The sequence below is a fragment of the Salvia miltiorrhiza genome, chromosome 1, assembly GCF_028751815.1.
Source record: "Salvia miltiorrhiza cultivar Shanhuang (shh) chromosome 1, IMPLAD_Smil_shh, whole genome shotgun sequence".
In the NCBI taxonomy this organism is placed as follows: domain Eukaryota; kingdom Viridiplantae; phylum Streptophyta; class Magnoliopsida; order Lamiales; family Lamiaceae; genus Salvia; species Salvia miltiorrhiza.
In genome coordinates, this window is record NC_080387.1 from 33,582,404 (window position 1) to 33,608,176 (window position 25,773).

At 36.7% G+C, this 25,773-nt stretch overlaps 3 protein-coding genes across 6 annotated transcripts; 2 read left to right on the forward strand and 1 right to left on the reverse strand.

Annotated features, from left to right (window-relative positions):
* Positions 1-1,462: 1,462 nt before the first annotated feature.
* LOC131006742 (uncharacterized) lies at positions 1,463-1,867 on the reverse strand. Its single transcript, XM_057933871.1, has one exon. It carries the CDS (start codon positions 1,865-1,867, stop codon positions 1,463-1,465), a length of 405 nt encoding a protein of 134 aa, XP_057789854.1.
* Positions 1,868-5,255: 3,388 nt separating this feature from the next.
* LOC131021361 (protein S40-7-like) lies at positions 5,256-6,876 on the forward strand. 4 transcript variants are annotated; one of them, XM_057950534.1, is made up of 2 exons: positions 5,256-6,060; positions 6,515-6,876. In XM_057950534.1, the coding sequence occupies exons 1-2, from the start codon at positions 5,398-5,400 to the stop codon at positions 6,545-6,547; spliced, it is 696 nt and encodes a 231-aa protein (XP_057806517.1). In that variant the 5' UTR covers positions 5,256-5,397; the 3' UTR covers positions 6,548-6,876. The 4 variants fall into 4 exon arrangements, with proteins under 4 accessions (XP_057806517.1, XP_057806511.1, XP_057806531.1 ...); XM_057950528.1 differs by having other exon boundaries at positions 5,307-6,060; positions 6,757-6,876; XM_057950548.1 differs by having other exon boundaries at positions 5,308-6,060; positions 6,781-6,876.
* An 8,289-nt stretch (positions 6,877-15,165) lies between these two features.
* Positions 15,166-16,385, forward strand: LOC131021384 (uncharacterized). The gene is made up of 2 exons (XM_057950556.1): positions 15,166-15,416; positions 15,715-16,385. Exons 1-2 carry the CDS (start codon positions 15,275-15,277, stop codon positions 16,116-16,118), a joined length of 546 nt encoding a protein of 181 aa, XP_057806539.1. The 5' UTR covers positions 15,166-15,274; the 3' UTR covers positions 16,119-16,385.
* The last annotated feature ends 9,388 nt before the right edge of the window (positions 16,386-25,773 follow it).

The window sequence follows — 25,773 nt, forward strand, 5'->3', positions numbered from 1 at the left end:
TTCTTAAAAGTAAACGTAACTTATAGTATTATTACTCGTTTTAATTTCTAACTAAGAATAATTTAGTAACTCCATACTTAAATTGCATGCTCTTTTGAGAATGATACGAGTTTTAATAAAATAGTTGAGTGTGTTGTGAGTGGAATAAAAATTTCACCTTTTTTTTAGGTAAAAAATTCAACCTTTATTAGAGTGTTAAAGTGATTAAAATAGAGTAATAGAGTCCTACTCTTTTTTGAAGTTTGGGGTAATTTTTTTAAAAATGAAAAATGATATGAAATTGGGGAACACACTGAAATAGCAAAACAAGCATGAAATTCGAGGATGGAGGGAATATAAGATAAGAATTATTTTCTATTTTATAAAATGTTTCAAAATTGTGACCAAACTTGTAGTATATTTTTTTAGTGGTATTATATAGAACTATTCACCTTTCTGAAACTATCTAAGTATTATATACTCAATTTTTCAAAATCCTACGTTCTATATCCATTTGTATTTTTAAACAATATTCTTGAATAGAATCCATTTATATTTTTAAACAATATTCTTGAAAGTGCATAGAAGAGTGCATCGTCTGTACAAAGAAGTGTAATGTAAATTGCTTTTAACTAAATTTATTCATCCTCAATCTGATTTCTTGAAGTCATCAATTGAAAACATAATTAATATTGTATGTGTTATTGAGTTTTGTGCACCTAAGCCCCATCTTAATACCAGCGTAATCTTCAAACAAATTTAGTCTTGGAGAAGTGCATCTCTTTGCACATATTCCTCGAAATAAAGCGGGGTTGCTCGAGCACTCTCTGTCGAGTCATTGCGCGCTAGACGTCCCGTGTCCTGCGTCGTCATCTCTTCAATGGGTAGCTCATTCACCTTCGTTCTCCACAATCATGTTGTGGAGAACGATGCAACACATCATGATATCCTTGAGATGCTCGACGTACCAACTCCGCACCGGACTTCGAATAATTCCCCATCGAGCTTGAAGCACTCCAAAGGCACGTTCGACATCCTTCCGTGCCGATTCTTGCATCTTCTTGAACCTCGCCTTCTTTGGATTGGTCGCCATCGGTGGACTCTTGACGAAGCAACATTACTCCGGATATATGTCATTGCACAAGTAGTAGCCCATCTGATAGTATCAGCGGTTGGCCTCAAAGATCACCGGTGCCGACATTCCTTCCAAGACGTCGGAGAACAGAGGCGACTGGTTGAGAACGTCGTTGTTCGAACCGGTGACACGGAAGAAAGCATGCCAAATCCACAAATCGTGGGATGCAACGGCCTCCAAGATCAAGGTAGGCTCCCCTTGATCACCGCGTGTGTATGCGCCATGCCACGCATTTGGGCAATTCTTCCACGCCTAATGCATACAATCAAGACTCTCGAGCATCCCGGAAAATTCGTGTCGCACCTCATGCATCTGAAAAAGGCGTTGGACGTCCGCCACCGTAGGACGTCAAAGATACTCGGCACCGTATGCCCAAATGACAGCTTTGCAAAATTTCTTTAGGCATATACGCCCCGTCGTGTCGGCGATCTTGAGATACTCGTCGAAAGTATCCACATTGACGTCGGTGGCTAATTGGCGGATAGCCGCCGTGCATTTCTGCAAAGGCGTGAGAGAGTCCCGGCCCACAACATCATGGCTCATCCGGAAGTAACCATCTTCACCTTGCACAGCATCGACGATGCGCAAAAACAACTCCTTATGTATTCGAAAACGCCGTCGGAAAAATGTAGGCCCGTACGTCGGATTGTCGTTGAAGTAGTCTTGCATAAGACGTAAATGGGCAGCCTCACGATCACGGTAGACGTAAGACAGATGGTAAATAACACGTTCTGGCTCCGGTTGGGAGAACATCTAAGCAATCAATTGCTTCTGCTTATTGATCTCATCGATGATTTCTTGCGCAACCCCGTCGGACGAAGACGATGAAGTATCATTGAACCATTCGACCATTTTTGGAGGAAGATAATATAAAAATTTAGTAGAGAAAGAGAGAAAGATTGCAGGAGAAGATTTTTTGGATGTGTGAATGAATGAGAAATGTGAGGTATTTATAGAAAGGATTTTTTTTTTTTTGAAGAAAACGGCTAAGAGCCGTTGGAAACAAACAAAAAAAAAGTTAAACAAAATCGGCTATATAGCTGTTGAGTTTGAAATTTAAAATTTAATTTTTTTTAATGGGCGCGTGTGTGCACGCGTTGGGATTACATGAGATCAGGCCCTATCCGAAAAATCGGGCAGGCCTCGAGTAAGCAACGGCTACAGTGGGCTACTCGATCCCTAGCTTACTCGAGTGAGTGGGATAAGTATCCCACTATGCATACTCTAAAGCTCCCTATTTTTTAGGTATCCATATTATTTAAATTACATTAACATTTACATAAATTACAAGTACCATTTAACTAATAGAGCAAACGATTGTGACAACGTACTATACATTCAATCAGAAGTCTGCAAATCTTGTTTTGTAGCTCGTGAGATAGAAAGAACATACGAAATCAAACAAGACAAAGAATAGGAATAACATCAAATATGCCTAATTCTCTTACAAGCATAACTGGCCGAGGTGCATCATCTCCACAATCTACTCTCAAAATCAAGGTTGTCATTATTTATGTTCTCGAGAATATTGATGATCATTGAGATTATTTGACAATTTTTCGGGATATAAATCATGACAGAAATTTACAATCGTTTTAAATAAAAATGTCGATTATTATAAGTGTATATGATAAGAAAAATTACGGTCATAATGTATATATTAGATATAAGAGCATCTATATTGGTTGATTCAGTTATTGACTCATCCATGCTTCGGGATCACTTATGAATCAAGGTCTGATTTGACTCATTATGTTGGTTCATGTATTCATTTGTTTTGATTTTGATTTTTTTTATTTAATTTAAATGACATCAATTTAAACGAAAATTTTAAATAGCATAATTGTTAAACTTAAAATTTTATTAATTTAAAATACTGAAAATTAAAATTACATAAAATTAAAAATACCTAAATTAAAAGACATAATTTAAAATAACATAAACTTAAAACTAGCTTAAAATTACATAAGCTTAATTCTCATCGTCCAAATTATCCACCGAAAGGTCGGGATAGTAGTATGGACCGAAAAGATCACCGATCCAATTAGGCGAAAAATAGTCGAGATATTGGGGTCATTGGGATCCATTTGAAATTTAGAGAGAAATTGAGAGAGATAGGAGATAAGAAGAGTAGTGTACGTGGAATGAATTTGATTGAGGTTAGATGGGGTATTTATAGAAGAAGAAAATAAATAAAAAATAAACAAAGGAAAAAAGGCAATAATGCCCTTGGGTAAAGTTTTTTTTTTAAAAAAAAAGTTGACCGTTGTGAAGGAAAAAGGAAAAACAAAAATACAAAAAAAGTTTGAAATTCGGCAATAGCCGTTGCAATTCAAAATTCAATGTTTTTTTAAATTCGCGCGTGTAATATACACGCTATAAAAAATTGAAGATGAGCAAGGACTCAAACCTCCACCGTTTGCATCGGTCGACTCATCTCAAAATCTACTCGAGCTGAGCGATGAGCCAGACCAATGTGAATGCTCTAAATGTTACAAAATTACAAGGTGGATGTGCTTTAGTATCCTAGTTTGTAAGAATATATATTCAAAATTACAAGGGGGATTCCTCCGTGGAGAGCTCCTTCTGATGGAGACTTTTTTTTCCATAAGCTTTCAACTGAGAGGTCTCTTCTGATCTAGACTTTTTTCGATATGAGAAGTTTACAAGTGACTATTGTGCTTATTTATAATTAATAAAAGAGTGGTGCTAAACAATTACATATATGACTAACCACAAATTAGTTAAATTGAGAAAATTTTGATTTATTTAATTTAATTTTTCAAATAAAAAATTAGTTATTTTATTGTATTGTTCATATTGAAGTAATTTTTTATGATTTTTTTATTTTGAAAAGCCAAAACTAAAAAATTTTCAAAAAAAAGAAGTTACAATGTAGACAATATAACTAAATTCTAAATTATTTTTTTATTTTAAAAATAAATTAATATTTTTTATTTAATTAAGGGTTAAGGTACAAATGCCCCCTTAAACAAGACACCCCTAGAGCGTATCCCTCCACATTCTCGATGTTGGCTCAAATAAACCCCGAGAGTCAATAAAAGGGGTACATTTAAACCCAGCAAGTTAACGACCGTCTAATGCCGTTAAGTTGCTGGGTTTAAATGCACTTTTTTATGGACTCTGGGGGTGTATATGGGCCAAGGTCGAGAATGGGGGGTATACCCTTCACCCTCTCCGCAAAAACCTCCGGCACCGCCCTTCCCTTCTCTTCTCTGCGATGACCTCACTTATGCCAATGGACTTCCCTGCGGTGGATTTCAGCACAGGGAGCTGTGAAAGCGCCAAGAAAGAAGTGAGCCGCAGCTTATCCGCGCAGAGCATCGCGGCCAGGCAGAGGAGGTGGAAGATTACAGTGAAGACGCAGGAGCTCGGGAAGCTGGTTCCTGGCAGGCAGAGGATGAAATTGGAAATCTGATTTTGAAATTGGTTGTTGTTCTTGCTGGGTTGCGTTGAACCTTCTTCGTGGAGTTCGGCGTGGGAGGACAGATGATTCTCGTGTTTTTGGTGGTGGGCTTGGATGCCGAAGTGTCATTTGTCTCGTCCCACCGCACCGACGTTGGGAGACGGAGTGTCCGTGAACGGAAAACGACTGACGAGGAAGCGTGATGTCTGGAAACGTCACAATCATTCTCTGGCGTGGCACCGAACGCTGCGGCGACGGGAATCGGAAGAAGGCAGCGACTGCTGCTTAAAAGGTGGGCTCCACGAGAAAATTAAAAAAAAAATTAAGTTAACGGCGTTAGACGGTCGTTAACTTGCTAGGTTTAAGTGTACCCTTTTTATTGACTCTGGGGTTTTATTTGGGCCAACATCGAGAATGATGAGAAATACGTTCTAGGGGTGTCTTGTTTAGAGATGCATTTGTACCTTAACCCTTTAATTAATTTATGAATAGCACAATATGACTGCATAAATTGATTGTTAATAAAATATGAAAAAAAAAGAATATGTAGCATAATAATTTTAGAATGTGAATACTTTGAGTACCTTAATTTACAAAGCAAGTTAGTTTAACATAATTCCACAAATTACAATGTGACATTATTCATCAAACGAAAAGAAAAAGGAAAAACTTCACCAAATATAGCTCATAGAATTATTCATTTCCTTGACTTTACCCGGCCTGCCGGCCAATAAATACCGCCCGTACGGAACATTCTCGTGAGCTCTGACACACCAGATTCCTCCCTCACGGGAGCATAATTACACTTGCCTGCCCCCCACTCCCGCACAAATTACCCAATTCCCCAACCGCTGCAATGGAGCAAATTGGCGGCGCCGCGGCCGCCACACGTTTCCGCCGCCAGCACCACCACAAGCCCGCTGAGAGATTCCTCGGGGTGCTGCAGCCTCAATCCCCCTCCGCCGCACCGCCTATCGAGCTCTCCGAAGACGACATCTTCAGCACTCCGTCGGGCTGTTCCTCGCCTCCTCCGCCAACTCACCGGAATCTCAATTCCACCGCCTCCGCCGTCCGTAGCGACCACCGCAATCACTACGGCATCCTGGCGGCTCTGAACGGCAGCATCGGGAGCCGATCCGGATCCGAACACGGCATCCAGCCCGTGTTCAACCACAAGGCCTCAATCGCAGCGTCAATCTCCTCCTCCTCGTCGGCCTCGGCCTCTCCCGCCACGCCTCTCTCGTCGTCTCGGATGCTGATTCCGCGGCCGCCGCGGCCGCGAGCAGATAGGGTGCGGGTTTACCATCAATCGGCGCCGGTGAACATTCCGGTGATGCCGCGGGCGCTGCGGAGGAGGGCGATGGAGCAGGACGACGCCGTTTCTGAAGGAGAGCAGGAGGAGGATGATGGAGTGAGGTTGCCGCCGCACGAGGTGGTGGATTCTAGGCAGTCGCCGTTGCTTGCGTGCTCGGTGCTGGAGGGGGCTGGACGGACCTTGAAAGGGAGGGATCTCCGGCAGGTGCGCAACGCTATTTGGCGAAAGACTGGTTTCATTGATTGATTGGTTCATGCGTTTACATACAGATAGGTCTTTAGTTGAGACTGGATGACCACATAATGTGATTCCATTTTATATAATTAGGGCTTAATTGTACATAACCATCATAGAACTGATAGCCAATTAGTCGGCTATCCACATATCGTTTTAGGTTTATATATCCGTTCTTGTGGGGAAATGATGTTTTTGTTAATTTAATGCTTGCAGGGTGTTCTTGTTTTTCTTGTTCGAAACAGATAATGCTTAGGATGAAATCTGCAGTCAGCTATATGTTTACTTATTGAATCGCTGCATGTTTTGCTTGAAACAGAATTAATTCATTTGAAACTTCTTTATTTGATCAAGAGATAAGGTTGTTTCAATTGATTATTAGATTAAATTTTCCCAGTTCTGTTCTGCTGTTATGTGCCTATAGGAGAAGTTGATTTTGCCTGAGATTAGTAAGTGACTGGCCATGCATTACTCGGCCTTGCAAAGGTTCAAGGCGTTCTACAATCTTGATTATCTGTCAAACTAAAAGAGAAAAATTCTGATGGTGTCGGTATTTTTTAAGGGCACCCACCCTGTTCATGTGTCTAGTTTGGATGCCAAATGGCTGAACAATGTATTTATGTCAGAGCATGGGCTTTCTGTTGGACTGATTGTGCTTTGAAACAGTTTGTCATTCTTATCGAGCTGCAGGTGCAACTCTAGTCATGCTTGCTTGAGCAGAAACTCTGCAGAAGTGGTGTTTTGCCATCATGAACTCTTCTACCATATTTCATTATCTATTTGTTCTAATGCATGCCTTGGAACATGTTTTTTAACCATTTCTGGTAATAATTAATAACACCTTTCTTCTCTATACAATTAGGAGAAGAAGTGCAACAGATCTGGTTGTCTAATCTGTAAACACTGTAGTCTGTAGAGATAATGCCAATTCATTGATGATTTATTAGGTAGGCAACCAGAATAATAGACCTGTCTTAATTTGCGTTAAGAAGTTGGTGATATCAGTAGCCACTTTGTGGACTAGTTGCGGTTAGTTATATCCGGGTTATATATGCGTTTTTGTTTTGTTTTTTAATACAAGGCAACTTGTCCACTAGTACCCACAGGCGACAGCATCAAGGAAAGGATAAGATTTTTGCTACTGATGATGCCTATACTTTTGCCTTGAGCTTAAAAATACCAAATTGGCCTGATCAGCAATCTTTTTCTTTTTTTTTTCATTAAAAAGTAAGAAACCATACCTGACATGCTGCTGTCTTGGCTTTTATTGGATATCAATGAGACAGATTTATCAGATCTCTCAACAGTCTTAAAAGGATAATCTGTATAAAGTTAGCAGAACAACACTGACTTCTTAGAACTTGCTGATTGTTATCAGATACTCCCTCCGTCCGCCAAGATTATGTAAAAATTACTATATTTGGCGTCCGCCAAGATTATGTCACTTTCCTTTTATGGCAATGGTCCCACCATCTTCTTTAATATTTTATCCTTACTAACACTCTTTATTTACAAAAAACCCACTCAAAACTCAATCTCAACCACACATCTCATAAAGTGGTGGGACCCTTTCTCCACTACATCAAAATCATCACCAATTTTATTAAATCCCGTGCCCAAGCAATTTTACATAATTTTGGCGGACGGAGGGAGTATCTCATATCTTGGAAGACTAGTTCCTGTTGGTATATTATCAATCCAATAACTAAGTGTGCCAATAACTAAGTGTGCGTGTGTTGACCAAACGGTAAGGGGTTAATGCCTAAGGTCAAAGGTCTTGGGTTCGAGTCCCCTTTGGCACGACCTTTTAATTTTAAAAAAAAAAATCAATCCAATAACTAAAACTTGAGATATATTGGTTAAGTGGTAAGTCTTTTGCTTGACAAATGTTCTTGAATGGTACAATATGACAGATCTTTGACTCTTCGTACTTAACTGACAAGTCTTTCTCATTGTTAGGCTGGGAATTGTATCTTTGCTTGCTACTCCCTGTACGATTTACCTGTTAACATCTAGTATTAAAGGAGCCATAATCTTTGGTTTGAGTTTAAATCGCAATAAATGTATTGCAAGATCTTGTCCAAATCAGGGTTTTCAATGTGGCTTGGTATGTTTGATTTGATCACTGTTAAGATCTTATCCAAATCAGGGTTTTCAATGTGGCTTGGTATGTTTGATTTGAATCACTGTCTTAGCAGGAGGCGGCCCTAATCTTGATTTTTACTGCTCACTTACAAATTACAATCATGATTTCTTTCTTTTCTTTTCTTTTTCGATAAATTAACATAATTAAATAAAAAAATGTCTTAGCAGGAGGCGGCCCTAATCTTGATATACTGCTCACTTACAAATTACAATCATGATTTCTTTCTTTTCTTTTCTTTTTCGATAAATTAACATAATTAAATAAAAAAATTTAAAGGCCGCGCCACAGAGAACTCGAACTTAAGACCTTTAGCCTTAGGCATTACCCCTTTACCGCTTGGCCAACACACGCACACCCTATCATGCTTTCTTTCATAATAAGTAGAGGTAGTGTTGGTTTGTTTAAAAATGGTCATCTACAACTCTTACCTGATTGAAGCTGAAAATTTGACTGGTGCTGGAACTTCACTATTTCAGGTTGCCCCTTCACTCAACAGAGCACAATAGGTCTATTTTTAACACACTAGACTTTTTTTTTTTTTTTTTTTTTAACTGAACGTAAAATTAACTTTCATTCTGTTGATCCCATTTACTTTAAAGATGTAGTATTAGAAAAAGCTAATTTTGGTGAGTTTGGAAGCACCAATTATCAAGATAGAAGTTTCAGCTATAAAAACTGGCCCTTAAATTTAGTTTGCAAGCTTGAAGTTGAAGGCAACATATATCAAAGATTATTGGCATTTAAATTGCTCCAGTATGAACTAGAGACATCCTTTCTGGACGTGACGTGACGTGACGCTTTCCCTCCGTCAGAAAATGCAGGTAAGTATTGAACTTTGTATCAATATCACTTTTCTCCTCATTGCTGATCAGGTTCGTGTCGTTTGAAAATGGACCGTGTGGAATGCACCCCACACTAAGTTTCCGAGACAGTGAGTGTATTGTACAATAGGAGGTTTAATACATAGAATTATTATGAGACAAATAATGACACCCTTCCTGTTTTGAGATGATGCAAGTACTATGTTGCAAACATTCATGTGTAGGAAATGACATTCATTTCTCACACGGATTTAATTTCTATATCGAATTATGTTGTACTGTTACTTGCCCTTTTTTTCCCCCTTCTCGTGGCTAAGACAATAAGATGAAATGAATGTTGTATTTGAAGATAAAATAGGTTGGCCAACTACCACAAAATTTAATGCCATACTGGATTTTGAAGGATCTCTGATGAAACATTTACTCTTGAACCATCTAGGTTGTTGGAAATCTCATGGTCCATATTTTTTACACATTATATGTTTTACCAGATACTCTCTTTAATGCCATCAAGTGGATTCGAAGAGATAAATTTCTAAAATTAAGACTTTTGATCTCAATATTAATCACTTTTATCATTAGACTAACACACGTACACACTATTAAACGAGTCTTCTGCAAGGTAGTTACGTGAACGAATCGAATCTAATATGCCAAGGTTGATCGCGAGAATTATTATCGAGTTAAAAAAGTATTTATTCTAGTTTGTAGTGAGTAATTTGATGCTGATCTATATTAATATTTTGAAATTGAAGAAGCTTATATTGTTAGGGGACGTTTAATTTGAAGGATTAACTTTGATAGATAAAAAATAATAAGGCTAATTCATTGTTTAATTAGATGAATTGAAATTTGGATATCTCAAGACTTTTGATTATTTATATCATTTAAGCTAGTTTTGCTTGATTCATATTTAATTGAAATGATGAGATTGAAGAAATTCTAATATTGAGGATAAAAATACTCAATCGTGAATTTTATCAATCATGTAAAGTAATCGCATCTTATAGATAAAGGCATCCACATTGGTTGAGTAAGTTACCGACTCATTCATGCCATTGGATCACTTATGAGTCAAGGGTCTGACTCATATGAATTAGTTTTAATTTTAGACATTTTATTTAATTTAAATGGCACAAATTGAAATAACACAATTACTTGAATTTAAATTGCATTAATTTAAATTATTAAAATTAAAGTAATTAAGAAAATTGAAAATTAAATGAATTATTTTAAAGTTTAGCAAAAACCCAAACTAATTTTTAAAAGCCTAAATTGATTTTTTTTGAATTTGCCTATATTGAAAATTAAATCAATAAAAGCCCATTAGTTTCTCTTTCTTCAAAGTCCTAATTTATCTCTCTTCAAAAGCCGTTCCACCATCTTCTCCATCTTTTAGGTATGTATTTTCCTTTAAAACAATAAAAATTAAAAAAAATTAGCGTGTGTGTTACACGGACACGCCTTAAACACGCGATGGGCCGTGAGCCGAGTCCCCCAGTTTGCACCGGGTGGCTCATCACCCAAATCGATTCGAGTCGGCGATAAGTCACCACCGATGTGAATACTTTAAAGGCCAAATTAAAAAGTGTGCCGCAGGGGCTTTGGAGTTTTTTTTTTTTTTTTAATTCTAATAAAATCATTAGTATTTTGTGTTACGTGTTGTGAAAGCTCCATTACCAAATTGAAATGTAAGGAAATTGTCTTATCAAAATCTCAAATTTGATATTTTAAAAATGTTGATCCAATCAAGAATTTTTTTTGCATCTAGCTTCGAATAATCTATACCTATTATAAAAGAGTCTTTTTTTTTATAAAAATTGATTTGCCTATTATCTCCCTCATATGTACTTAATTTAAGGTCAATTGTGTAATTCAATACATATAATAAATCTAAAAATAGTATAATTTATGCTTTATATTTTAATATTTATTTAAGTAGTAGTATCTATTAGGACTCTTCATCCACATAAGTTATTATTCTTTTTTTATGTAAATTTAATAATTTAGAATTAAAAAAAAGGATTACTAAACATTTTTATTAATTTTTTATACTAAATTTAGATCATTTTTTTTTTCAATTTTATGAGTTTTATAACATTACACTTTAAAAAAATTATCAAATAACTAATTAAAAAAATATTAAAATGATAGATGTTACTCATCAAATGAACCATAATTTTATACTTATCAAAAATTATTTATTAAAATAAATTTTTTTTACGTGCGAATACAAGCCCTTTGTACTAGTTAAAAAAAAGGTTACGAAGACAAAGGCAAAAAAAAAAGGCGCCAAATTGTAGAAAAACTAATAATGTGGCGTAATGGATAGGGTGTGGGCGTTGGGTTTATTAGGTTGACTTTAATTTTCATCGATTGATGCTACTTTCTTCTTACTTTTGATAATTTGAAATTGTAGAAATCAATGAGGTACGGAATTTAGGTGACGGTCTAAAACTTGGAATAGTGCATTACTCGTTCCGTTCTATGAATCTTGACATATTTGGTTTTGACACAAGAATTAAGGAGTTGTTGATTAGTGTTTTAAATGTGTAATTAATAAAGTATAAAAGTGATAAAATAGGAGAGAGAAGGTAACAAAAGTGATAAAGTAGGAGATAGATGGTATAATTATTACTTTATTTTGACATGTGTCAAAATTCGTGGGACGATCCAAAAAAAATACATATCAAGATTCGTGGGACGGAGGGAGTACTATGTTTTGGTGTCTCTCATCCACTTTTAGATCAATAATCACTAAATTAAATAATTTTTAATCCCGACTCTTACCGTTCGAGGTATTATGTTTCAATTTTAGTTTGTAATTTAATTTTTGCTCTCGACTCTTACTTTTCGATGTAATATGTGTCAATTTCAATTTCAATCGATCGCTCACCTTCTTTTGACTTGTGTTGAAGCACTATTGGTATGGACGAAGATATGTAACTGGCTTGATTGTCAATTAATTTATGCAGTAGATTTAAATATTTTGAAGAAATCTTGAATTGTTACCACAATTAAAGAAAAAAGAAAATCTATGGTCTCATTTGTCAATGTACACTATAGAGGATTTGGCAGCGAGAGACGACATAATCTTCAGGAATATAAAATCAGTTATCAAAAGGATTATATATGAAAAGTATCAAGTATTGCCCATAAAAATAAATGAAATGATATTATTCGTTTTCTTTTTATGTTTCTCTTTTCACAATTAGAACTTTAATTCCTGCAAATCTTTAATTTCTTTCTATTTTGTTATTTTTTAAGCTTGAAAATTCATCTAAACTGTATTGTCACTTATTTTTAAATACCACCGACACTTTTTGTAATCGATCATCGATCAATGGGAACCTCGAAGCTGTCTGGGGCAGGAGGAGGAGAACCCGAACCCCTGCATCTCTCTAGAAGACACCGTGGTAGAAGGAAGAACGATTCAAGAAATGAGAATTTCATTTTACTTAAAAAAAAAAAGTTTTGGATCATCATATTAATTGATCAATTTAACCAAATAGACTACAATTCTTACGCGAAAATTTTATATCCTTTTTCTTGTTTTTGGTTGCTATATTGAGTTACTGCTAATTTCGGCACATTAAGTACGCCTAATAAAATAGGTAACTATGTTGCATTTTATATGTTTAATTTAGTGAAGCATCGAAAATGACTGAAGACGAATCAGATTTGAATTTAATATGGAAAAGATTTGGTTTTTGCTTGATATATTGTGATTTGTCGACTTGTGTGGGTCCATGTGTGGTTTCACTTTTCAGTTTTCACCATCCGCTAGAGGCTCTGTCCCACTATTTTGTGTATATCATCGTGTACCATTATTAATTTATTTATTTTATAATTATTTTTTATAAAAATAAAATATATTATTATATTATAAATTCTAATTAATATTTATCACTAAAAATTGAATTTTTTATAAAATTATATACCCTAACTTTGAATTAATGAACCCAAATAATTAATTATTAATTCAAATAAATGTAAAAAATAGGGTTATTAGCCTGTAAATACACGAACTTTTTATATTTTCTCAAATTTAACATGACTTTTATTTTTAGTCTACAAATACACGAACTTAGCATTTTTTCTGATTTTTGACATCGACAAGAAAAAATTCTAATTTACTATTAACGTGAAGGCTGATATACCATGTAATTCACTCTCTAATCAAAATAATGAATCAAATTACTCTATTCAAGTGCATATTTGGTAGTTCACGTCATGTATTTCGGCCTCCACCTCAACAATAAATAGAATTTTTTCATGTCGACGTCAAAAATCAGAAAAAATTCTAAGTTCGTATATTTGTAGGCTAAAAACAAAGGTCATGTTAAATTTCAAAATGGACCCCTATTATTGGTTTGATATTTTTCATGTCGACGTCACCCGTGGATGCAAATAGTTGAGATTCGCGGAGAACACGCAACACCCCGAATTATTTAAATGGACCCCTATTATTGGTTTGATATTTTTCCTGAGAAGGAACGACCGCTACTTCATCTTCTTGAATGTCGTTTAAGTTGATATCTCAAGATCCGCCGCGTTGAAGGAGTTGGATTCTTGAGAGAATGACGAAATGCCCATCAGAGAAAAAATTGGGATTCTCGACGAATTTGGTTGGTTGTTCCATCAATTTACAAATCACTATCCATTTTTTCAACAGGTAAATGAAATAAAGAAGTTGCAGAATAATGAAAAAGAAGAAGAAATGAAGGGAATGTATATTGTAATATAATTTTTTTTAAAAAAAGAAACTAATGGAAAAAACAGTATAATAGCAGTTGTAGCATTAAAATCCAAATTTTCTATTTTTTTTAAAGGGTTAATTGCATCAAAATACCTGACCTTTTTCCAAAATTTAGTTTTTTGACAAACTTTTTAATTGTAGCAAAAATTTTAGCTACGTTTCAATTTATTGTAATGTCCGTCCCGCGTATATTTTCGGCCAAATCCATGCTGAGGTAGATCTCCGTAAAGCTTAGGTGGCATGTCGTGCCGGGTAATGAAACATTGTCGTCTCAAATCCATTGCAATAAATTGAAACGTAGCTAAAATAAATTGGCCGGAAATGAATGGATTTGGCCGGAAATATTCGCGGGACGAACATTGCAATAAATTGAAACGTAGCTAAATTTTTTGCTACGATTAAAAAGTTTGTCAAAAAACCAAATTTTGGAAAAAGGTCAGGTATTTTGATGCAATTAACTCTTTTTTAAAATATAGGACGCGCCATGTATAAAAACTTAACACGAAGGAAAGAATTGGGCCTCAAGCCCTTGCCCTTGGGTCCGGCAACGGCAGCCAGCTCGCTGGAAGCCAAGCGAACCGTGTGCGCTGCGCATGCACTTACAACTACAAGTAGTTACGGTTGGTAATAAATACAAATAGGACAATACTGCAAAATAAATTTTTTGTTGTTCAAACAGTACTGCAAATAATAAAAATTGAGATAAATATTCATTAAAACCCAATAAAAGTGAGTAATCAAATAACGTTTTCTTGTTCCATGGCTTTATAACCTGTTGGATTCAAATAACGTCATGTTGGAATAGTGCAATATGAATTAAAACTCATCAAAAACCAGCCAATATTAGATAAGATCACATAATAATGTCATATATGTACACATTACCAGCTCACATATGTTAAATAAACTTTACAATACGAAACATTGAAGGCTTACGATCCGATTCCGCCAAATGTTAAATCAAGCTGTTTAGAACATGCGTATAAATATCGACGAAAATACACATATTTTTTCGAACAAGTAACCTCATAAAATATACATATGAAATTATTAATAATGATTGATTGGAGGCAAGCAATTTTAATTTTTTAAAGATCAAACCGGCTGGCTTCAATCATATTAAGATTCAATTCGAGATTAGAGATAAAATTCGAATTTCACCTTGTATGAGTATGAAAAAATAAGTGTAATTGAAGACAAATTGAAGGCGTTGGTTGTGAGAAAGAAAAGGCAACAGCAACACATGATATGCACAGGAAACTTGAAAATTGTGATGCTACAATAAATTGGAGAAAAGGGTATGACTCATTGTATTGTACACATCTTTATTGATACCAACAACCTACTCATGCACTTGGGCCCTTCATTTACTGTGCTTTCAATAATCTCTTGCAATATTTATATCAACCCATTTGCTCTCATGTTTTCTCATTATACAAAACTTGTTCACTTATTCAAATGGCGATCATAACTCAAGTTTTTCTACTGGCATCCGTCCTCGTTTTGGCTCTCGTGAACGCTGAACATGAGCTCTACTCGAGCCAAGTCCTCGAGGGATCGGTCAATTGCCTCGACTGCCCTCGAGGCTCTGATCTCTCAGGTTTATTTTAATATTTTTTCTATTTTACTTAGTTTATATGCTTGACTTGTGAATGGATTGCCTTTTTTTTTTTTTTTTTTCTTTTTTTTTAGAGAAGTGGTAAAGTTGAGAGTGGTTGAAAATTCATTATAAGCATAAGTCTCGATCATGAGGCATATTAGTCGTAATTCCTATCATTATCCAAAAAAGTGCATATACAAAGACGGCCTTTAAAACGTTAACATATATCATAAACACACACACACACACACACCAAATTGTGTTAACTAACGTTGTTAATTTCCCTTTTCTTAATTAGGACTTCAAGTTTTGGTGAAATGTGACAAAGTGAAGAAGCTGGCCATGGCCTACACCGAAGAAGACGGCAGCTTCACGACGGCGCTTCCATCAGACGGCGACGCGGCGGCGGCGGCGGCTCCCTCCAACTGCATGGCGAAGATCATGGGCGGGCCCCAGCAGTTATACATCTCGGGAAAGGATTCCGTCGTCAAAATTGCTAATGCCAAGGAAAAGGGTGCAGGCCATTTCACTACCTCCACACCTCTCACCTTCTACAAATCATGCCCTGCAAAGGGGAGGTGTGGTGGCAAAGACATGGGATTTGCTTCTTCCAAGACTGTCGATGTGCCTTTGCCAAGAGAGTGGGGCCTAGCACCATCTAGCTATTACGTCCCATTTATCCCCATAATCGGGATTCCTTAATTAATTATATTACTGTTTGTGATAATTAACAGGATAAACAAAGAAAAACATGTTTGTTTGTTGTTTTTATATGTTTGATTAAGTGTTTGAGTCGGAGAAAGAAGAGTAAGACGAGTGTGTGTGTGTGTGTGTGTGTGTCATAGATATGAATAAGTTTGTTTCTTTGTATGTACGATGTTTGTAGCTACTTTTGTAAAGTGGTTTGCCCTAGTCTTCAATTTGTCTTCTCGAATTCTTTGTTGTGCAATCTTTCATGTTGTTTCTCGATATTGTTTTGTGACAACCTTAGTTGTAAAATGTGGCTGAATCACAAGTTTTTTAGAAATTAGTAAAATAAAATTTATATAGAAAAGAAATCATAAAATGTGAGTGCTATTTAAAATTTATTTAGTTAAAAGCATGCACACTGGGGTTCGACTGGCCGGCGTGAGGCCCCATGCACTGTCGCGTGAGGGGGGAGCTCGAAATAAATAAAATTAAAAGTGGGACACAAAGTGGGACATAAAGTGTGGTACACTGAATCTCATTCCGGGTGCGGAGACTGAGAGGAGAGAGAAGGTGCGTTGGCCCCATGCGTGCACCAATTAAAAAAAAATCTAAAATTCAATTAACAATTCTTAATTTGATGCTTTTTTCCATTTTTTTAATTTAATATAATTTGATATATAAGAGTCGTTAGCTCATCAAACGGTCATCTTGAACATTTATTTTTTAATTTTCTTTATTTTCAATTTTTCTATATACACCTTATTCATTATACACTATAATTCTATTATTTCTCTCTTCATCTTCTATTATTCTTTATATTTTTATACCATTCTTCATATTTTTTACATCTAAAACAATGGACCGTAAATGGAAACCAACCAAATCAAGCGCTGTCGCCGGGGATCTCAAATTATTCTCCTGGTGCATTTTCGCCATTTCTCAAGAATCCAACGCTTTAGGATATCAATTTGAACAAAAATCAATTTGTTCAAGATGATGAAGTGGCCGAAATACCTGCCCTTCCAAAGACGATCAAGCAATGCAGCAGCTACATGCCAGCGGAGACCGAGCTCATTTTCCAACTGTGGGCCGAGGCGACTCTCAACGCCATCAATGGAGCTTATCAAAAGGCCCTCGTGTATTGGGGATAAATCACGAAGAAATACAATGATGAACGACCTCCCAACACTATTCCACGTGACAACAAGCAAATCAAATCGCACTTCCAGTGTGTCCAAAAGAACGTTGAGGTTTGGGAGGCCATCTACGAAAAATGCCAATGAAATTAGGGGAGCGGCATGACTGATGACCAAATCACTCAAGCGGCTGAAGAAATTTACCAAACCGAACTGGGGGGGCCAATTCAGATATCCCGAGGCTTGGCGTATTCTCAACGAATTTCAAAGATTCGCATCTACCGACGACGAAGTCCAATTTTTGAAGCATTTGAAGGAGTCCGATGGGGTACACGATGACATCCACTGACCCGAGCAGCACGACGACGCATATAGGCCAAAAGGCAGCCAAGCAAGATAAGGGGAAGGGGAAACAAGTCGAGTCGTCGGTGAAAGGGAAAATGAAAAATACGTCAAGGCCATGGATAGAGTAAATTTCATGAAAAAGTTTCTACCAAGCACAACGCGACCTTGTTGACTCCCAAATGATGAGTTAGGTCGAGAATGTACTCGTCTACATTAACTTTTCACAACAATTTGGTTCCAAAAATTTAAAAAAGGCGATGGAATTTATAATTTTCTATTTACTGTAATTTTATTTTATTTTAATTAATATAATTTTTTAAATTAATGTAAGGTTGTAATTTAATTTTAATGAAATTTTTATTGTTAAATTCAATTTTTAATTTAATCTACAATGCATTTAAATTAAAAAAAAAAGAAAATAGAAATGAGAATTAGAGAATCTGATTTAAGAGCTCCCAATGTGGAGTAGAGACTCTCTAGAAGTGGGGACCACTTAAGACAGTCCCTTAAGGAGCTTTGGGTTTTACATGCTCTAATACATTCATCCCAAGTTTAGGTTTAAAATAAAATAAAAATCAGATAGTACTAAATTCGTATTTTTTACTACCCAATTCAAAATAGATGTGGTTGTCATTAGGGATGGTAATGAACCAAATCTTGCTATGCCAAAATTTAGGGTGGTCTATCCAATTAAGATTTTAATTTTTTTTTTTTTCAAAAGTCCATAGTTATCCAATTCACATTTTAAAAAAGGGTTAAGGTGCAAATCCACCCCTGAAGTGGAGGCTCCTAGAGCGTATACCTCCCCATTCTTGACCTTGGTCCAAATACAATCCCATAGTCCATACAAAAGGTGCATTTAAACCCAGCGAGAAAACGACTGTTTCTCGCCGTTTACTTAATTTTTTTTATTATTCCCGAGTGGGACCCACCACCTACCATTTACACAGAATTCTTGATCTTATCGTCGTAACACTCGGCCCGCGATTTTCGGCCGACATACACACACCACGATTCTTTTCTTCCTGGCTCCGAAGCTAGCTATTGAGAGATGGCTTACATACAGATTAATTTGTTGAACACCCAAAGAAATCGAGAGTCCACAGCCTGATCTATCGCCGCTTGTATATCAGACGAGACGCCGCCGCCTCCGCCCCAGAGGGCCTTTCTAGACGGCCAGCCTAGTACGCAGGGCCACCCCTCTCGTAGTCCCAGGGGCGTAGCCGAAGAAGGAAGCGTCGTCTACGAATTTTCCGGTGGCAATGGAGGAGACGTGGCTGTCGTGACCATCATCGTCCCTTGCAGTGTTGGGCAATGGAGTAGTGGAGTCCCCTACTCTCTGGCCTTCATTGAAGTATCTAGCTCCGATGATTTTCCTGTTGCATAACGATGAATTTAATTCTTCACCGTCGATGCAACTTCCCTTTTACCTTGCGGGAACCAGAGTTATACCGTGGTCCTTGAAGCTCGGGCTCTCCTGCTAGATTTCGATGTCGATCATTTTGATGATGACATCCTTACCATACTTAGACGCAGACATAGCCTAGAAGCTGTGTTGAGGGACAGGAAGTCGGGAGTGTAGGTAGTGTCCGCGTAAACCGACACGAATCCTGGGACTTCTTTAGTGATTTCACTTTATCTTTGGACAAGGACACACTGAATCCATTGAAAGTGTGGTCGTAAACGTAGAGAAGCTTTGGATCGGACTTGATGCTAACTCGCGCAAATGGTAGGTGGTGGGTCCCACTCAGTACTAAAAAAAATACAAGTAAACGGCGAGAAACGGCCGTTTTCTCGCTGGGTTTAAATCCACCCTTTTTATTGACTCTGGGGGTGTATTTGGGCCAAGGTCGAGAATTGGGGGATGAGAGGTATACGCTCTAGGGGTGGATCTGTACCTTAACCCTTTAAAAAATCTTTAAAAATCTGTTGATATTCAATTATGACTCTTAAATATCCATCGAAATATGGTGATATTGAAAATTTGTAGAATTCTAATATATCATGGACTTTATAGGATTCTTAATGCCATAATATAAATACAAAGCCCCTCCGGAAATCTCACCTCTACGTAAGAGATTTTGATATATTCTGTCTTTCTCTCTCCATCGGACGTGAACAAGAAATAGATACCAGGTATGTGAAAATTTTTAACTATTTTCCATTTTTTTTTCTCTTGATTTTTTTTATTTCTTCTCTTGGATGTATTATGATCGCGTATAATATATAGAAGGGTTCAGGAGCAAATGCACCCCTGAAGTAGAGGTCCCTAGAGCTTATACCCCCCATTCTCGATCTTAGATCAAATACATCCCCATAGTCCAAAAAAAAGATGCATTTAAACTCAGGCCTCTAACGGACGCTAAGCGGCCGTTAGAGGCATGGGTTTAATTGTACCCTTTTTTTGGACTATGGGGATGTATTTGATCCAAGGTCGAGAATGGGGGAGGGGGGTATACACTCTAGGGACCTCTACTTCAGGGGTGCCTCTGCACCTTAACCTTTTTTTTTTTTTAATTCTGGAATGGAGCCCAGCTATATGTCGTTATCATTAGCTTTTCCACCGGAATTCAACGACTCGATCGTCTGAGGAATCACGCTGGAAAATTTGTTGTGGTACAAGTAAACCACACTTAAATTCTTGAGCAAGAACAATCCGCGTGGGATTTCTCCTCTCATTTCAATCACAGACAAATTCAAATGCTGAAGGCTCGACAGATTCGCGAAGCTCTGCGCGCCGATCACATTCGCCTCGTCATCCAGAGATACTCCAGCTTCGTCAAATTCCCGATTTCAGCAGTATTTTCACCGGCGAGAAGTAGTCATTGTAAGCTAGCCGTAGACTCACGAGATTCGATAATTTGGAAATCTCCTTACGGTAACTACCGTTGAATAAATTCATGATGTGAAGATTCAGAGTGATCAGCTCGTCCAATTCACTGATGGCGGGAAGGATATCTCCGGCGAAGTTGTTACCGCTGAGGTCGAGGTATCGAAATTGTTTCAGCTAAATTTTCCCTTCGAACAGATTCCGCGACAGGACTAGATACCAAAGATTTGAGCAATTCAGTTTTTTTTTTTTGGAAAATCTTCTAATAAATCCAACCCAGAGTGTTGGTACTGGAAATTGTATTTTCAGTCTAAGGTTTGCTGTGCACCCGTAAGCACAAGCCCAGAGTGATTGTCAGTGTGTTTAACTGACCGTGGATGTAGGAACTTGTTCCGAACCACGTAAAAATCCTTTGTTGTTTTTCTCTTTTAGTTTTACTTTGTTATCTGTGCACAAACTTCTTTTTAACTGAAACTGATTAATTGCAAAGTGAAGCCAAACTCCTGACAACGTGCTAATCACAAAGGCTATTTCTTAAGTTTACGTTTTTCTGCTGCCAGTGTTATTAGTCTAACTGATAAATCTTTGGATAATCAGTAAAATTCATAACACTCCTCTGTTTCAAAACCTGACTGAAGTCCCTTTTTGGATATAAGTCAAAGTTCTGTTGTTTAACTGAAATTGTTTAACTGCTCTTCTTTGTCAAACTCTTTCAGTATCAGTTGATATTATTTCAGTTAACATCAAAAGATTTTCAAAAAATAGCCTACAAGTGTATTTCCCCCCTTCCCCATACACCTGTTCAGCGACCCTCCGGGACCCAACAGTGTTGGGCCAACACCCCCTCCCTCCCCTAGATTCAATTTTTTTTAGTTGGATGCGGTCTAGATTCACTAGATCTAAAAAAATGAGATCCAGGTCCAGACCCATAAGATTCAAAGGGTTAACGGATTCAAACCTAGAACCATATGTTTTTCTCCTATAATAAATTCTAAATGAATTAAATATGACAATTATGCCATAATAATTATCTATAGCTTCTACAATAATTCAAAAATAAGTTCTGTTGGTCTCATCAAGTATATTCTGATGTATGGGGGATACATCAGTTAACAACTTTTCGTACTTGAAGTTTGAGACATAACTTATGAGTTGTTGGGAGAATTCAATGTGTTTGATGGAATGTCAAAGCCCAATGATGGAACGCTGTTTATGACCAAAACATAGATTAAGAATATCACAAGTATTCTAAGTTGTTGTAATTTACTGAAGAAGTCCAAGGCTGCTGCTAGACACCAACTAAGGATCAAGTTGAGACAAGATCCCAGTAGAAGATCCAGCTGGAGTCCCAGGCTAAAGGAAAAATTCCAGCCAGAAGGGTCAACAATGCAGTTGAGCTAATCGTAGTTCGTGCCCAGCCACAAAGCACGAAGACTTTGCTGCTCTCAACACTAAGCTGATGTAAGCATCAATTTAATCTAAGCAACTGATTGAAGGACAACAACTGAATCGTGCTCAGACTCACACACGCCACGTCAGCACTAAGGTCAACAAGCTCGAAGAAAAGTCAGCCCCTAAAGCATATAAATCTTCCGAACATTTAAATGCCTATGGACATGAATTAAATGTGAACCCCGCTTTTCAATAGAAAGCGAATTTTTTTCGGTTCATATAAAATTTTTTAGTTTGCACCGCATTGCACTTTCGATTACATAGAATTTTTGATTGAAGATTCATATCTATCGAGTTGTTGTTGTGACATAGGAACTGATAGGGTTGTGAATTATCTAATTCATGCTACATATACTTTGTTTTTTTTTATGTTCGATTTTACCTTCTTCATAATGGGTCAAATTTATATTTCTTTTGAAGTTTCAAAACAAATATTCTATAATATTGAACGGATTACACTGCTCGTAAGGAGTTCTCAAAAACCATTCCAAAAAATAAGAAGTTCCCAAACACATATTCCACAAGTTATGCAATCAATCCAACAAATCACATGAATGCCGCAGTCAACTTTTACAAAAAGAAAAAAAAAACTTATAGATTTCACGCATTCAACATATAATACTCGAGAATTAAAATGGAGAACATTACTGCATTTGCGGCGTGGGGTTTTGGACATCAATATTCATTGGTCACAAATAACATACAACAACACATAATGATTTCTAATCGGCGAAACGAGTTTCATTGTCAGGAAAGCCATAAGAATCAATCACCAACCCAAGCATAATCTACGACAGTTTCTGGAATTTAAAAGATAACCCACCTTGAGTCGCAGAACTCATGATCCAACACTCTCAATTCTTCGCAAATATGCTCATTCACCAGCAAAGACGATCTGAACTATGAAGCCCTAGTTTTTGGTGCAAGAATGAATCGCTGATATAAACAATTTTCTCATATATGCGTGGGTTAAGCAAGAGGGTACGCTGGTCCAAATCAATTAATAAAGGGGCAAATGTGTTATTTTATCTACTTATCTGATGTTTATTATTGCCTACCAAACCAGAATTTTATGTGACTAACTAATGTATCAAACACAAAAAATGGGTAGTAATCTATTTTAATCCACGAAACGTAGCCAGACGTAATATATCTAGCCATATCTATTCTGATATACCAAACATGGCCTTAGAAACAAGCAACTATCATGAATATGAACTAGAGTTTCTTTGTAAATTTCAAGTTCATAACTTGTGAATACATTTGTAGTTCCTAAATTAGGTGTTTTCAATGTAAACACCCAAAGCCTAGAATTGAACACGCTAATCCTTACAAACTGTTCTTCATTGTAATAGTGTGTGCACTTAGTTGGAAACCCCATTTTCCCTTTGTAACCTCTCACAATGTTGTAAAGACGAAGTGAAGAAGTATAGAGAAGTTGACGAGTAAGTTTCAAGTGAGAAGTTTGAAAGTAGGCAAAGCAATAAGATTGCAATAGCGTAAGTTACCAAGTATGGTATTGCAAGCGCGTAAATTGCCAAAGAGATCACAACCGCAAAAATTGCCAAGTACGAGACTGCAACCGTGAAAATTGCTAACGAGAATGCAACTACGAAAATTGCTAAGTCAAGGTTAAGGGATTACCCTGGGTGTCAGGATCGTGGATGTTGGAGAAGTTTCTTCGAACCACGTTAAAATGTTTGTGTATTGTACCTTATGTTTTTTTTCGTGCTTTGTTGTTTATGAACTTACCTTGCTTTACTCACTGTGTTCAAACCAAAGCAAAAGAAAACTGATTGTGTTTTTATAATCTGTACTAGGCTCAGTCTTGTTATATTTGTTAAATCTTTCAGCAAGCTGACCTCATGCATCACAAACTGTTTTTCAAAACCATATTAGTTGGACTCAGGTCAATGCTATGAAGTTTACACAAAATATTTTCACTTTAGCGAATCTCGTTGTCCACTGAATTCTGCATGTTTGATTGAACATGAATCTTGGCCTTTGTCTGACAGCTGACAACTCACTTACTTGATGCATCAGTAAGGTACCTATCAGTCAGTTGGAATATCTTTCACTTGCTAACTCATAATCAGAAAGTTGTTCAATACTCTGATTAAACGAGAATTCGAGCAAAAGTTGTTTATTGGTGTACTCTCCCCTCGCTCATACACTAGTTCATACTCACTTCGGGACCAACAATTGATATCAGAGCAGGTTGTTATACAGACCTATGCTACTGAAAACCTGGTCTTTTGTTTTCTTGTTGAACTATTATCAGAAAATCACTTTAGATTTCTGATAGCAATTTGGATATCAATGTAGAGATTCTCAAAAAGTTTATGTTGATGTATATTAGGTTTACTTGAACCGAGTTCAGAAAATCTTTTCTGTGTTTATGGACTTAGGTTGTGCCTTGTGCTTTAAAATTTTGAGTTCAAAATCTTCGTCAAAAATAGTTTTTAAAAGTGCATAAAATTGTTATTGTAAACTCACCCTTACCTTGCAGGAAATAAAGTCGATCTCCTTCATTTGAAAGATAGATACACTGATTAATTCTTTCAATTTTCAAATCGATTGCTGAAGAAGAAAACTTGGAGGATTTCCGACAGTTTTGCTAAATCGAAGCATCATGGACAAGCTGTCGTCCAAGGAACCTGCTGATACACCGACTGAGATTTACTATATCATGGTCAAATGACTTGAAATGATGGAAGCAAAGCTCAAGATCTATAAAAATCATCCCACAGATGATGAAGGCAACCTCCTTCTTACCACAAGAGCCAATCATGAACGAAATAACAATCAAGACATGAGCTTCACTGATCTTGATCACATGCTATATAAACCAGAGGTAACCTGCAGTAATCAAATTTTCGAATTATCTAAAACTATTACTCCCTCCGTCCCACTAGACTTGGCACTTTTGAGTTGGGCACGGAGATTAAGAATAAAGGGTTAAGAGTGTAAAGTAGGTAGGGTCCACTTATTTTATGTGAGTAGAGAAAGTAGGGACCACATACTATTTTAGGAAAGTGTCAATTCTAGTGGGAAAAACAAAAAAGGCAAGTGTGCCAAGTCTAGTGGGACGGAGGGAGTATTATTTATTAATAGAATGCTGATTCAGGGGTAACATCCCCTGAAAAGGGATAATCGAGCAAATCAGTGATGCAAAAGACAAGATGCTCGATATTCTTTAAAAAGTCCAGCATGAGATAAGTTGTCTAACGAATAGGCTTCATCAAGCTAAAAGCTTGCCATGCTGAGAAAATTAAAGAGCTCAAGGAAGATAACTCCGAACTGAAGTACAATATCGAACTTGGCGATAAAATCAACATAAATAAGAAAAAGAGTTTGAAGAAGTTGGTTGATAAGTACTGCAAATTAAGTCTATCACAAAGCTAAAACAGCTCAAGCATTACTCGAAGATGCTCTCACCATAGAAAAGGCTCATGAATGACACAATTCCTTTCACAATGTGAATACTGAAGTAAGGAACATGACAAATTCGTGAATCAATCTCAACCAATCAAGATCCTCGATCCCGCGACACAAAAGATACACTGGTTGCTGAACGCCCTTGAGAACTTTTCTTAAACGTTAAATGTTATCCTTTCAATTATAACCCTCACAATACATAAACTATTTACCTAGAAATCATTATTTCAGTTAGGATTAATTACCTATAAATACACGAACTATAACCAAATTTTGGTTTTTAACCAAATTTATTTTTTTGGTCAAAAAATACATGAACTTTTAATTTTTTGGAATTTAGCCTGAGCGCAAAGTTCGTTGGTTAATAACTTGATTGTTTGAAGTTCGATGGACAATCCGGATGTACCGTTAGAATGCCCTTGACATTGTCTTTCTAATAATACTTATATTTTTGGGTTTTGATCAT

Excerpts from the sequence above, each read along its gene's own strand:
- LOC131006742 (XM_057933871.1), bottom strand. The coding sequence starts at position 1,867 with ATGTTCTCCCAACCGGAGCCAGAACGTGTTATTTACCATCTGTCTTAC.
- LOC131021361 (XM_057950528.1), top strand. The coding sequence starts at position 5,398 with ATGGAGCAAATTGGCGGCGCCGCGGCCGCCACACGTTTCCGCCGCCAG. Across the intron at positions 6,061-6,756 it reads AAGGGAGGGATCTCCGGCAG|TTTGTCATTCTTATCGAGCT; the intron begins GTGCGCAACGCT and ends GCTTTGAAACAG.
- LOC131021384 (XM_057950556.1), top strand. The coding sequence starts at position 15,275 with ATGGCGATCATAACTCAAGTTTTTCTACTGGCATCCGTCCTCGTTTTG. Across the intron at positions 15,417-15,714 it reads TCGAGGCTCTGATCTCTCAG|GACTTCAAGTTTTGGTGAAA; the intron begins GTTTATTTTAAT and ends TTTCTTAATTAG.